The following is a 14,418-nucleotide window of genomic DNA, read 5'->3' as shown; positions in this document are numbered from 1 at the left end:
CATGGCTCAGTGTTTGGCTTGTGGTATTGCTTGTTTTGTAAAAACACTACAAAAATTGTATGCTCTCCTAACTGCAAGAGTCGGGGGAATGTAGCGGAGCATTGCTTTTCTCAAAATTCATAGAAGCCATACAAGCCAACCATGTCCAACACATACCTTTTTTTTTCAGTCATTTTCCCGCTTTTCCCCCATTCGATGGCGGTTTCCCCTACCTAGTTGTTGCCGGACCTATGCAAATCACCCCTTCCTAAACTTGGAATTTTGTCTACTTTTCAGAAATATATGCCTTTCTGTCCTCCAATTTGGCTTTCCTGCCCTTTTCTTCCATTCCGTCCATGCATGTCCAATTGGCAAAAATGGCAAAAATCGCCTACCTCTCACAAAACGGTTGACAACCACATAAAAATAATTTTTTTCCATTTCCACTCAACCTGTTCCTGAAAGCCACGACATTGGGGAACTCAGCACAGCAAACCATTTGTTCCTAGCTCTTACAAGGAAAAAAACACAGGCTTCTTTGTACATCATTTTATTGGCATTTTTTGAAAAAACCCAAAATTCTCACACTTTTTCCTTATTTTCTCTCACCCCCCTACAGCATCCTGGGATTCCTGGGTGGCGTTACGACCGCCTACATGTGGGAAAAAAAGGAGCCAAATTTGGCCGAGATATCTCATGTAACAAAAAAGTTACAAGCCATTGAATGGCCACATACCAAAATCACCAAAAAAGGCCCTGCCACTGGGGAGAAATACCCATGGCACTTAAAGGGTTAAGGATATTCTCAATTTGACTAAATAGGATTTAAAGTTATGGCAGCAAGTTTTACAGGCCCGAACATCTACACAGATTCTGGAATTCTAATTAGAATTGGGTTGATCAAACATCGAATTTAGGTCTTGTTCTGCAGTTATTTGGCGCTGGAACGTGTTTCGGATTACACCCTGAACTTCTTGATATAAATCAAATATACTTTTTCATGGATTCATGCACATTCCCTTTGAGAATGTTTAGATTGTGCTGTTTCGGCTCTCAAGTTAGATAGTAATACTATTACACTTTTAGATCTAAGTAGAGTGAAATGTATTTTTTAAATTTTATTTAAGCATCAGCAGTAACACCTCATTAAAACACTTTCCATGTGCAGTTTACAATCACATAATATATATGCTATATAAAAAAAACTGAAGGCATCTTCACACCTACTCCCATCGGATCCTCTTCTCCGGTGGCCAGGGAAAGGCCATCACTCTTGGATCCTGACCATGGGGGTGGAGATGCAGGGAGGATCACCTTCGGGAGAGGATGTCTTTGGGTGAAGCATGGTATCCCCTTTTCCCTTGTGAGAGTAAACCTAGCCCCTCCCCCTATCTTTATAGGTTGTTGCAAATCATTTCCTCTTATTTTCCCTCAGTCATACCACTCTAGTACTGGGATGAGGAAGCGGCGACTAGGAGTTGTACAAACTATTATTCAGTTACACCACTCTGGTACTGAGACGAGAAAGAAACCTAGAAACTGTTGAGGGTAAGTTATGTCCAGAGAACACCAGAAATTGTGGTCAGGCAATTGGACTCAAGGGCTTGCACATGCAATCCGTTAATAGGTCATAGGTGCATGAAAGCTGGAGCCAACAGCAAAGATGGAGGCCAGGACGGCAGCTACTGCCAAGGAGAGACCATAACAGCGTGGCCCGAGCAGGGCTTTTAGAGGGTCAAGGCTGCTAGAGTTCCCTCTGCCTGGTGCCCATAGCCAAGCTGTGGGGCACGGAAAACTCACATGCTGTAGGCCACCGATAGCATCCACAAGTTAGAAGCTACCAGTAACCCAGGAGATCAAGGGTCATTTGAGGGGATTTTAAGGGAATCTATTCCACTATGGAGTTACTCAGGGCTCCAGTACGCCCCCCCCCGCCGCTCTACAACCTGTACTCAAAGCTCTGCTTTGGTATGTTGGACGATCTGGGTGTCAGTTTTGCTAACTACGCCTATGACAGCCAGATCATCCTGGAACTTACGTGCTCATATGAGGCAGATGCACTTCTGGTCACTAAAGTTTTTGACTCCATACAAATCTGGATGCAGGACAATTTTGTGGCCCTTAATGATTAAGAAATCAGATCTTGCTTGTCGGTAGCACAGTTAGACTGAAGGCTCTCGACCCACAATATGAGTCCTTTGTAGTGGGGGGAGCCACTATTCTGGTTGCTAGCTATGTTAAAACCTTGGGTGTGTTTTTTTTTTACAAGTTTTTAAACTTTGATAAACAGGTTGCTAGTATTAGTGCAAGTTGTAATTATACTATGCATCTCCTCTGGCAAATACGTCCTTATCTTTTGGAAGAAAACAGAGCCATGATAGGGACAATGACTATCAATTCAAAAATTGACTATTGTAATAGTCTATTGGTTTGTACCACAGCAGCTAACATAAAAAAGCTCCAAATCGCGCAAACATAAAAAAGCTCGAAACGGTGCAGTTCGTGCAGTGTACGGTCGGAGACGCAGAGAGCATGTTGCGCTTCCACGGCGAAAGCTGCACTGGCTCCCCGCCCGTGAGAAGATTCTTGTGTATAAGTGTCTTGCAGGCATTGCCCCAAGCTATCTTGCATCTTGAATTTCGAAACCACCACATAGATGCACTCTACGATCGAATAATAAGGATCCGTTACATCAAGCTTGCTTCAAACTAAAGACATATGGGGACCTGAGCTTTGATGCTTGGGGGCCTAGAATCTGGAATGGCCTCCCTCTGCCTATTCAACAAATGCCCTCTTTAGCCCAATTTAAGAAAGCTCTGAAGACCCTTATATTTGGCGGAGGTGGTCTGTTAGCAGCTTGCATATTGCCTATCACTTGACCTTAGCCTCTCGATTCCATATGCCTTTGTCAACTCTGTTCTATGTTGTATTGTGTGTCTAGTGCTCTGAGGCCTGTGGGTTAGTTGGCACTATACAAAAATAAATTAGAATAGAACCCACAGCGAGATTCGTAGCAGGTGAGCTCGCAGACATCCAGAGAAGTGTGCGCGGAGTCGAGAAGAGAGAACGCCTGGAGGAGCTGCCGAGGACCGGTGAGGACCGGTGAGTGAATCAGAGCAAACAATCGTACTGGGGCGCTCCTGGGGCTACCACATGGCATATGGTGATGACGGCTAAACGTTAATATATGTGCGAGTGACAGTGAACCCAAAGTGCGTTTTTCTTTTTTACCATTACGAGCAAACACTGAATTATAAGTTAAGGAACTTTAAATACAAACCAAGAATTAATGAATACTGAACCAAACTAAAGCTTTAAGAAGCTTATGAATTAAATGAAAACAGGTGTGAAACACATAATGAACATTTAAAGACTGAAACGTTATGAATAAAGTGAGAAGCAAGTGATGAGCACTTATGAAGATTGCGAAAACAAGGTGTGTGGAAGTCTGTGGCAAAGTCAAGAGACTTAAGGAGAAGCCAAAGTGAATCTGAACCAAAGCCCAGGTGCAGAGAGAAAGACACCTGTGTGGGCAAAAGAGCTTAGGGTTATCGGTTGAGTTACTTGTAATGGGTGGACCGTGTGGTCCAATCTCTACACCTAGACCGAGGATACCCTGTCTGAAAAAGTCAAAGAAAGCAAAGATAAAGAGTCTACTTGTGAATTAGATTGCTGAAGTGAATGCGCAAGATAGCAATCTGTATAAAATTATTGAAGAACCCGAATGATTGTAAAGTTGACCTGGAACAGGTATGAGAATTAAGAGAAAAACTGACTAAGTTGTCAAGGTGGAAGAGCTAACGGAAACCTGAGATATTGTGAACTGTGTTGTCGCCTTGGGGAAGGGAACCCTAACGACCATTTTGGATCTGTGTGGTTTCCTCGGGGAAGGGAACCCAAGGTCTTTTTGGAACTGCCTTGAACTTGGGGAAGGGGGGCTGGAAAGTAAGCATAGAGCTGGAAGAAACTCAGAACTTTATTTGTAACACTATTTCTTGTGTTGCTGACATCCTTACACATTGTTTAACTTTAGTTGTGAGGGAAGTATACGTTTTGGCCACAGAAACACTTAAGTTAAACTTACTGACTCAGACTATCCTTAGTTTCTTTAGGTAGGGAAATCCCATCTTAGTATAGGGCAAGTTTGGCCTCATACCATCCTGACATTTAAGTTTATCAACATATTGTGTTTGAACTTTGAATCTGTTGTAAGTGTCTTGCTTCATGAAGAATTCACAGGAGAAAGGTTGTATAAGCCCAAACACCACCACACCACATGTACATTTTCAAACGGAGTAGTGTTTACTAAAGACTATTGTCATGTACTATATTACTCATCAGCAGAAGTCTTGTTCCTTATTTTGTCCATACAATCTTTACAATTGTCAATGTGAGTACTCTCAAACATTCTGAATGCGTGGGGGCATGTTGAGACTTCCAGGATTATAAAATAGATTTCTTGGCGATAAGACATGCCAAGTCAAAGAACCTACTGTTAACTATTGAAGTCTTGCGTATGTTCCTATAGTTTGGATTTTGTTGGTGGTATAGCTGTAATTATAGCTAGTGAATTTGTAACTGCAGACCAAAAGGCAATAATCAATGGGCAAGAACAGAACATATGGATAAAATCAGCAGTTACATGACATTTGGACATGTATTACTACGGTCAGAGGACTTATCAATTTTAGCCGGTGTGTTGTGCAGTCTATTGAGGACTTTGAATTGGATTAGACCATATCTTGTATTCAAGGATACTTCTCTGGTTAGGAGGCAGCTTCTCCTCCAGCTTCAGACAGGTCATATTCAAGCCTGACTCTCATATGGTATGTGTATGGCTAAGGAAGGATAGGCCTTGCTTTGCTATATAGTGTCAACACCAGTCTGCAGTGATCTGCTGCTTGGGTAAAAAATTCAAACATATGCGTCTCAGGTTTCTGAGGGAATGTTGGTAGTTACTGGCAAGTACAGGTTTATTTATGTTTCTCTCTCGGATAGGATGCTAATGTGAGTAGATTAGTCTTAATGTTACGTAACCGGTCACTGGCGCCAGTCGTGGAGTCGATCAGAGTACCACTGAAAGGTACAACTGGTACCTTCGGTTGCTTTGGTTACACAATGTCCTTATCCCAGGGGAAACTACCTCTTCTGACGAAGTGATTGTAATCAATACAAAAACTTGAACAAAAAAAAAAAAACGAATGGGAGATTTGTTCGAAAATCAGTTGTACGAAGATTACGTACAGCTGAAAATTTCAAATAAATCCCCCATCAGTGTCATTTTAGTGAACAAGGTGAGCGGGGACGTCCCCCGTACCCTTGTTCACTATAATACTATTGGGTTTGCAGGGGTGCCCCTGGCTCCCGATTAAAAAACATTTTTCAAAAAAGAAAAAAAGGACTGTGTAGTGCCAGTTCCCATGCACTTACTGGAAGGGAACCGGAGTCGCAGAGGGATGCAGGCGACGGCAATACAGAAATAGGCGTGACTCCAACAGGTAAGTAAGGAGGTGGAGGAAGCGGGTTGCCAGAAATGTCCGCAGGAGGGAAACCCGAAAGTTTTTTTTAATCAGACAAATAACTTTAGTCTTTTTCTCCCTTGGACATTTCACATTTGATAAATTCATGGACAATCAAAGTGATTAGATTAATGTCATTAATGGCTCTTGCAACCACTGCTCCAAAGAAACCTGTGTTGCTCTGCGCTGTCACGCTTCCAAGACAAAATGTGCTGCTCCTGTGCTAGCCTACCGGCTATCTGGAATAGTGCTGCTGCTGATAATTATTTTATTCCCCCTGATCTCGAATGGCGGTCAAACGACCCGGGGATCCGCAATCTTTTGCCAGGGGATGCTTGTTTGATCTTCAATTTTACTGGCATCGCTTTTGATGAGGCAATATTATTCAGCCTGGCCACTCTTTCTCAAAACATCTTCAACATGATCGTCTGATATGATTCGCACTCCTCGGTTTAATGGTCCTTTCCTAAGCAGAAAAGGCAAGCAGACCTGGGATTCCACACAGATCAATAGCACGATGTACAGGTTTCAGGTTTTAAAACTGGATATGTTCAAAGCCACGATGCAGATTTCATATTTTCGGACGGGTAAGAGTCTCGAAGTTCCGATAAGGTACCAGGGCAATAAGGAACTGAAGAAAATGGGGGCGACGCTCTGTTCTTGTATGCCGTTGATGAAGACTTGGCACAAGATACAACCAGTGAGAGGAGATGGTCAGCAACTGAGCCAAGCCCCCAACCAGCAAACCATGGGATATGGTCTCATTACTGTTTTGGCTCCTCAATTTCACCGTCCACCACGGGTACTTTTACGCTGACCCCTTTGACTGGAGGCTCCTCTCGTTCTACCAAAGGAGGAGTAGTAACGAAAAGAACCTCTTCACTGCTGTCCACTAGGACGAAAAAGCGGAGGTTGACGCACAGCTGCACTTAAAGATTTTGCCGTAGCTTTTGAGGTCTGCAATCTCTCAAGCCTCTCGTCAGCCTTGCTGCCAAACAAATGCGTGCCATCAAAGGGCATGTTCAAAAGACTGGCTGGCACATCCCGGGTAAAACCCGACTTCCGCAACCACGCAAATCTGCATATAACTGTGCTTGCAGCCATGGACCGGATAACACTATCTGCCGTGTCCAAACCCTACTGAAGGGATTCACATGTCATCCTTGCCATCTTGCGCGAGAGCAAGGAACCCATCCCTCTCTTCCCCCTCAGGAATATGCTCAGTCGCAAGAGAAACAGTTCCACAGAGTGTGTGAAAATCCTGCCAAGGCACAAGTGGAGTTAGCTGATTTTAGCGCCATAATCCCAGCAGAAAACACCTTGCGTGCCTAACCGTCGAAGCGTTTGTCATCCCTATCAGGAGGCATGGTGGGGTACACCGCCTGCCTTGAGGTGGCCGTAGCTCCAAACTCTCGGGAGTGGGGTGAGTGGATAGGTAGCTGGGGTCGCTACCGGAAGGGCAGTATTTTTTGCTTAACGATTTGTTAACAGCCGGAAGAGATTCTGGTGACTGCCAAGCAACTGCCACCCTTTTCTGTGAGGTCAGATGATAAGCTAACACCGGGTCAGAGGACAGAGCTTGATTTAAAATGTCTGTTAGATCATCTTGCACAAAAGCTTCAGGAGGACTGGACCAGTCCAGGTACTCTGTGACCCTGGCCATGAGCCTCCAGTAGGACGACTTCGCATGAGCCCCAGACTCAGCCCTGCCAAATTCCAAATACAGAGAAGTGTCCCGGCCACTAGCATCATGAAGAGTTTGCCTCAACTCTTCCAATTGGCTTTCACCTGAAAAGACAGGAGCCCCATCAGGCTCAACAGGGTCAAGATCAAAATCTGACCTCTCCTCCTCAGATGTCATCCAGAGGGAGGTAAAAATCCTGTCTCGGAACAGCCGAGGGTCTGGAATCCATAACAGGCCTGACAGACTTGGAAGTAGCCTTCCTTGGAGGATCCCCAGTACCAGGGGTCTCCAATGTTAAATTTCAGCCAAAAAGCCCCGAAGGCGTCGAGAGCGCCGATGGCTTCAACATCGAGGGCTTCGGCGTCGACAAGGGCGCCGTGAGCTGATACGAAGGCAAAGCTTTGACGTCCATATCCGACGGACACAGCGCTGATGGCGTTGACACCGCCTTCGAGCCCTTAGCAGGTTTCTGCGGTCTCGCTGAGGACCCAGACCTGGAAGCACGTCTCTTGCGACCATCCTGAGCGTTGTCCGAACAGGACCTCGAAGGGTCCCTATGAGGATCGTGCCGAGGACCCGAGCCCGAAGGTGTACGAGCCACTAATCGAGACCATTCCTTGCCAGCTTTGTTAGAAGGCATGGACGGAACTGTGCCCTGCGATTGGAAAATCCCAAACATCTGCTCCCTAAAGGCAGCCCATTCCTCCGGAGTCGAGGACTTAGTTGGACAAGCCACTTTCCTCACGGAGCCATCCTCCGAGGAGGACGGGGAAGGCGACCAGTGACAGCGCTTCCTAGAATGCCGAGATGAAGACTAATGGCGGGAACCACTCTGGGACCGAGACCCTCCGGACTCCTTCCGACGTGAAGAGTCAGCCCTCGAATAGTCAGTGGACATACCCTTGGGCTTGGATTTACAAGACTTACTGGGTTTCTAACCCCTACCTACCTGAAGCTTTCCCTTACGTTCCTGCAAGGCCTTAGCAGTTAGCGACTGGCATTTGGAACAGTCGCCGGTGTCGTGACGCTGACCCAAGCACCACAAACATATGCGATGCGGGTCGGTATTCGACATTTTCAACTTGCAGTCCCGGCAAGTCTTGAAGCCAGACTGCGGAGTCGGAGGGGTTGAAGAAGAAGACATATTCACAAGGAATAGACGAGATGCGCTGAGTTTCCGAAGCAACACGTTTGCGGAAAAAACGGAACTGAGGCTACGGGCGCCATGCGTCCTATTTATAACATCCGGTGACGTCACCCTCGACGGAAGCCTTCAAGGGACATCGACCGGACGTCATCGAAGCAGGGCGACCTCGCTGAAAAAGTTTCCTAAGTACACAGCTGTGGACATTACATGTCAAAGATGTGGACTACGTGGGAGGATGCAATCCATTCGAAATAGGCAAGTTATAACACAAGGTCTCAAAATAGAAAATTCGCTAATTCAAGCATGTGGGTTTCTTCTTTTATGAGGCATAATTGTTATTTTGGTTTACTATGTCTCCACAAAATCTATCCTCTTATTGAACAACTAATTAGTAAACCTTTATAACTTTTTACCAGCCAATGCAAATGTACTTTTCAGCATGTAAATACTTTAAGTTGTGCACTAAAAGTCAAAGTAGCAAGTCTCGGGTGCTTCATCTTGTCAAGAAATTAAAGAGCTCTGAGACCGATTTACCCATTTGACATTTTGTCCCAGATCCTTTTTGCAGTTCTTCGATTAGCTTAGGAAACCCGTAAAATAAAGTTATCTTACTTGACAAATTATATAAGACACCGTATCACCAGCTTTCATCTTTCGTCCTCCCTGGGAGTTAATCCATAGTGCAACATGCACATGTGGGAGGCTTTTTTTGTCAGGATAATCCTGTGGATCTTTGGTCAATGCCTTAAAGAGGAAACAAAATAGACAAAACATTAGCTTTGCTCAGCATACACTTCTATAGGTTTGTAGAGGAGAGGGAATATGAGAGGCAATCATACTTTTCAGGGTTTACATTTTCTAACTAGACCACAACTCATGTAAAAACAGCCTTAATGACATTGGCAAAGCAGGAACATACTGCAAATTTAACAATATCCCAAGAACTAAGCATGAAGTTAAAATTTTACTTGTAAAGGGCAGCAGGCATAACAATTAAAAATTCCAAATGATTACTTGTGCACCGGCAAACAGAACATGGAGACTATGAAATTGGCAGTGTTGCACATTATAAATCACAATAATAAAGTATTTGTGAGCGTGAAATCACCTCACAATTAGCTCAATGCTTGTGTGTATATGTCAACTCATTATGAGACCTATGTCTGGAGAATGGTGTGAGCAATCTGCCACTGTATGATTGTGTTGGGGTGTGAAAGCATGGAAGAAGCATATCAATGATTTCTCTTATTTATATATGTCTGTGTGAAATACAAATGACTTACCTTCTGAATGCTGTATGCATTTTTTTTGGATTAATCCTCAGCTTAGAAATATCATACAAGAGTAATTCTAGCTCTGGAACTGTTTTCATTGACACGGGGCGTACTGCGGCTTATGTTCGTTGGTGTACATTACTGATGTGATGCCATCAGGGGAATAGAAGTGGGCTGTGCCCTATGACCTCAGCCGTTCCACCCATTTACTCAGAGGCTGAGCAACCACAGAACTGCAGTAGGTTACTTGCCTTATGCTTGTCAGGTAGGCTGTCAGTCATGGTCAGAACAGTGATGTTCTTGTGACAATTTAATGTGGCTGTTGAAAGACCCAGACAATTTCTTCTGCACTAATACATGCAGATAAAAGATTTTACCACCCTAAGAGGGTTCCACGACCCATGGGCTGTGGCAAGTAATAAAGCCACAGGCCCCCTAACTACCAGAACAATTAGTGAACTAGATTTGGCCAAATAGATGGCATAAATCTTATGTGCAATTCACTTTTCCTGACAACGGAGTTATATTGCGCAGCAGTTTTAACTCAAACAACATAGCCCTAAACAACTCTTTCCCCCTGATCATGGCATCCTATAACATTTGTAGGAAGCCGGACAGGGTGTCACCGTACATTGATACTGGTTTTGCACAACTTTACACTGTATTGAGGGGCGCTGTCGGACGCCGATGGAAATGGCCGCCTGATAGAGTAGCTGCACCGTTATCCACAAAGCCTGTTTGAAAACCATGCATACCCAGAACTCAACCCCACGCGAATTGCGGCAGAAGTGATATCGGAACCTCCGCCAGACCGGCAGACATCGAAAAGAAATATCATTGGCCCCTGAGACGGGCAGAAACCCGCTTTGTCTAACCGAGCTGCGGCCTGGGCGGGAGGGGCTGGTGTGGCCGCCTGCCCCTCCTCCACTGGAGCACGGCTGATCACAGCCTGGAGCGCCGACGCAGGACTGCATAGGAGAAACCGTGGGTGCGATTTCGGGATCGGCCCGCGGTCATCACTGAAGAGACACCACGCGACAGCGGGGACAGGAGCGGGCTGCCGTCCCAGACTGAGGGCGTGTGAGCTGCGGGCAAGCGGCCGACTGAGTTGAGGGCGTCTCTCCCCCCCCCGTTACACACCCGGAGCAGCCAAAGATGTAGGTGGATAGGACACGGCCCACTCGGGGGTCGGTGACCGGTGCCCGCTACATAAACGATAGACAAGCAGAAGTGGTGCTGCAGGGGGCGGAGGAGGAAATAACGCGGAGATCCAAGGTACAGTGAAAATACCAGTGAGTGCGGGCAGGCGAGGGCTAGCCCTCCCAGCGGCTTGCGTGTGCGCTCCGAGCGAGTGACTGGCCGACCGGGTTGAGGGCGGGCTCCCCACCTTGCGCCCTACCTCACTGCCTAATAAACACTGGTGGCAGCCTGGCCCCCCAGTAACATCTGTTAAGCAGAGCCCGCATAAGTAAGCTCAAGACGTGGGAAGAGGGCATCAGAGGGTTGCCTGACAGAGTCTGGAAGGTGACTGAGGAACAGTGTGACCCACATAGCCGCCGACTGCAGAGCGCTGGCTGCGACCCGAAATGAAAACACCCACCAGCTTGAGATCTTTTAAGGAGCAGCAAAATCCTGTACCCTTGGTGGATAAAGGGCGATTGACTCCCCCTTCCCCACAGTGGCAGCTGCGAGCACCATTCGCCCCATCCCCCCATTAATAGATGGGGTGAACTGAAAGGCAACAGGCACAGTGAATGCGGCTGGCAACGTTCCACAGGAAACAACGAATCGCCCTTTCCCCCCCCCCCCCCCACAATATCCTGCAAGATTGCACGCCGGAGAGCTCGGGGGGACCTTACAACGCGCTGTGGTTGGGGGCGGCGGTTGGTCGATTTGTGGCGGCATAACATTATAAAGCCCCTCAGCGCGACTACAATCGAAGCACAAAGTGCATATGGCTCATCACAAGGGCTAACAGATCCACGTTATGACATAACTGAGATCACACCCAATATGCCCAGAGGCAACAAGCACAACAGGAAGGGGCCCATGGATGTATACACAAGTACAAACATGGGGGATCTAACAGCTGGTTCCTCACAGGCGGCCACCCCAGAGCCGCGGAGCCCAAGAGGGGACTCCCCAGACCCATATATGGTGGCACTGCAGAGCAGATTTGCCGCTGTAAACTCGAAACTGGATGAGATTGGCACCACTACATCCATCAAGTATGATCTCCAGCAAGCAAATGCGCGAGTACTAGAAACGGAGAACCGGAATAAGCACGGTCGAAGATACTATGGCTACCCACAGCAAGGACATGGAAATCATAAAGAAGCACCTGAAGGTAGTACAAATTAAATGCGAAGACTTGGAATCGAGGTCCCGCCGTAATAACATCAGGGTGGTGGGACTGGCGGAAAAACAAATCAATGTTCCAATGGAAGTATTCATGGAAGAAGTAATCCGATCAGTGCTCCCGGATGCACAGCTCTCAACAGTTCCTGATTGAGAGGGCGCACAGAGTCCAAACGCCTCCCCCGAGGCCTGGCGTGCCCCTGCGCACATTCATAGCCCGCATACTTAACTACCGAGAGAGGGATGCAATCCTTCGGCTATCCCAGGAGAAAGGGACCCTAACATATGACTCTGCAAGGATAAACATCTATTCCGACTTCTCAAAGAGTACAGGCTGCACGCTGCAACTTCGACCAAGTTAAGAGAGTGTTAAGAACACGAGAAATCCCCTATGCAATGATGTACCCCGCCAAGTTGCGTATACAACATGCTGGCAAGACGCACTTCTTTGAATCCCCGGAGGAAGCCATGGGGTATATTGAACAGAATATTCCCCCAACAGTGAATGAAAAGGACCCGGTACCAGGACGCAACAAATTAGACCATAAGAGGAGGTCAGGAAGAAATGACAATACGCAATTTCTGGATATGCGAAGATACAGGCGCGGCGGCCCCCAATGTGGTCTGGTTGGCAGACGGAGAGGGGAGTATGACCATGCAGAGCCACCCATCAGTTCAAGTATTGAAAAGTTCAATGTGTTTTACACCGTCCATTTGGGGGGATGGTGAGGGGGGGATGTGGGGAGGAAGTTGGGCCAGTTGCCCCGGGGAAAATAAATAAGCACTCCCGTGGAATATGACCATGAAAATGTTTCCGGTTAAGTCAGCAGGATGTGGTCAGAAAAAGAGACGGAGCGCAACAACAAAAAAAAAAACTGTTGAGTACGGCACAAGAAGCGCGACGGCACCTCAGCGGAGAGTGAGGCCGTGACATACGTACGACAATTCATCTGCGGACATAGGAGATGATGGGGGGTAGACTACTCACATGGAACTTGCGGGGTCTGGCACACCCAATATAAGCAAGAAAGATACTAGCATAAGCAACCCGCCACAAGGTGGACATAATATTCTTACAAGAGACTCGCGCTACCACGAAAATCACGGATTCATTCGCACGTAATTGGGGTCACATGAAAGCGGCAATGAACTATTCCTCCAAGGCACGAGAGGTCCTCACAATAATACACAAGAGAGTGAACTTTCAAATGTCCAAGGTGATGGCCGACGAAGAGGGGCTCTACGTGATAATATGGGGCCAGCTGCATAACAGCAAAGTTATATAGGTCAACAAGTACGTTCCAAACATAGATAGCCCAGAGTTCTATCTTCGCATCATGGAACTCATATCACCAATCGGAACGGCAAAAGTTATCTGGGGTGGTGACCTCAATTTAACTCTAGACCCCGAGATGGACCGATTCACGGGAAACCACAGACCAGATACCAGAGCGGCACTCACGCTCAAGCAGGCAATGGTCACCTTACCCATGACGGACATATGGAGGGAACTGCACCCCTTGGAGCGGGACTAGACTTTTTACTCAGGAGTACATGGCACCAGCTCGCGAATATATTGGCTGCGCTCCCCCGAACTGATCCTGCAGGTGGAACAGTGCTCTATCCTACCACGTACACTGTCGGATCACACCCCTGTACCCCTGAGAATGGTACCCAAGAACTGGGAACATACCACCCGCACATGGCATATAAGGACCCGTCATCAGCATATAAGGACAGTAGCTGGGGGTTACCCCTGATACGAATGCCCCTCCACATGTGCTCATGCTTGACCTTAGCAGCCATGCCCTCAATAGTGAGCGCAAATATGAGAGGGGACAGCGGACAACCTTGACGGGTGCGCCTGCCCAGTTCAAAGGGAGAGAACAATGTGCTGTTAGTTCTCACCCGTGCTACAGGATTCTTGTACAAAATGCGAATGTATCTCTTGAATACTGGCCCAAACCCCCATCTTGTCTAGTATCGCAAACATGTAATTCCATGATACGGAATCGGCCGCTTTTTCAGCGTCAAGCGTAACTGCAGCGGCCTTGGCTTTATGGTCTAACTGTGATGTTATTGCAAAGAATCTCCCTAGATTCAGTTCTGTCGAGTGAGTTTGTGCATCTGAATTTATCAGTGACAGTGGGCGGTATGATGCCGGGTCCTGCAGGGGTTTTTGGGGCTTAAGGAGGACGTTTATAATAGCTTCTCCCATAGTGCCCAGTAATTTTCCCCGCTCGAGTGCCTCCTCCCAGATTTCCAATAGTCTCGGGGCTAGTTCAGATTTAAATACCTTATATAGATCGAGCGGGATGCCGTCCGACCCAGGTGCTTTACCTACATGGAGGTCCGAAATGACTTGTTCAATCTCTTTGGTTGTCAGCGGGAGATCTAGCATCGATCTTTCTTCGTCCCCTAATGTAGGTGTTGGGAACGAGGCCATGTATGTTAGGA

The 14,418-nt window shown here is 46.9% G+C and overlaps 1 protein-coding gene across 2 annotated transcripts in view; it reads right to left on the bottom strand.

The window, feature by feature from the left end:
- POLA1 (DNA polymerase alpha 1, catalytic subunit) overlaps positions 1 to 14,418 on the bottom strand; it is a 2,474,741-nt gene that overhangs the window by 1,046,830 nt on the left and 1,413,493 nt on the right. For both annotated transcript variants that reach the window (XM_069637299.1, XM_069637300.1), the window contains one exon: positions 8,942 to 9,073. In XM_069637299.1, coding sequence (XP_069493400.1) covers positions 8,942 to 9,073 — 132 coding nt within the window. The remainder of the gene's footprint in view (positions 1 to 8,941; positions 9,074 to 14,418) is intronic.

The sequence above is a fragment of the Ambystoma mexicanum genome, chromosome 7p (genome assembly GCF_040938575.1).
Source record: "Ambystoma mexicanum isolate Mex_15411 chromosome 7p, UKY_AmexF1_1, whole genome shotgun sequence".
Taxonomy (NCBI): Eukaryota; Metazoa; Chordata; class Amphibia; order Caudata; family Ambystomatidae; genus Ambystoma; species Ambystoma mexicanum.
This window is presented reverse-complemented; position numbering and strand designations above follow the sequence as displayed.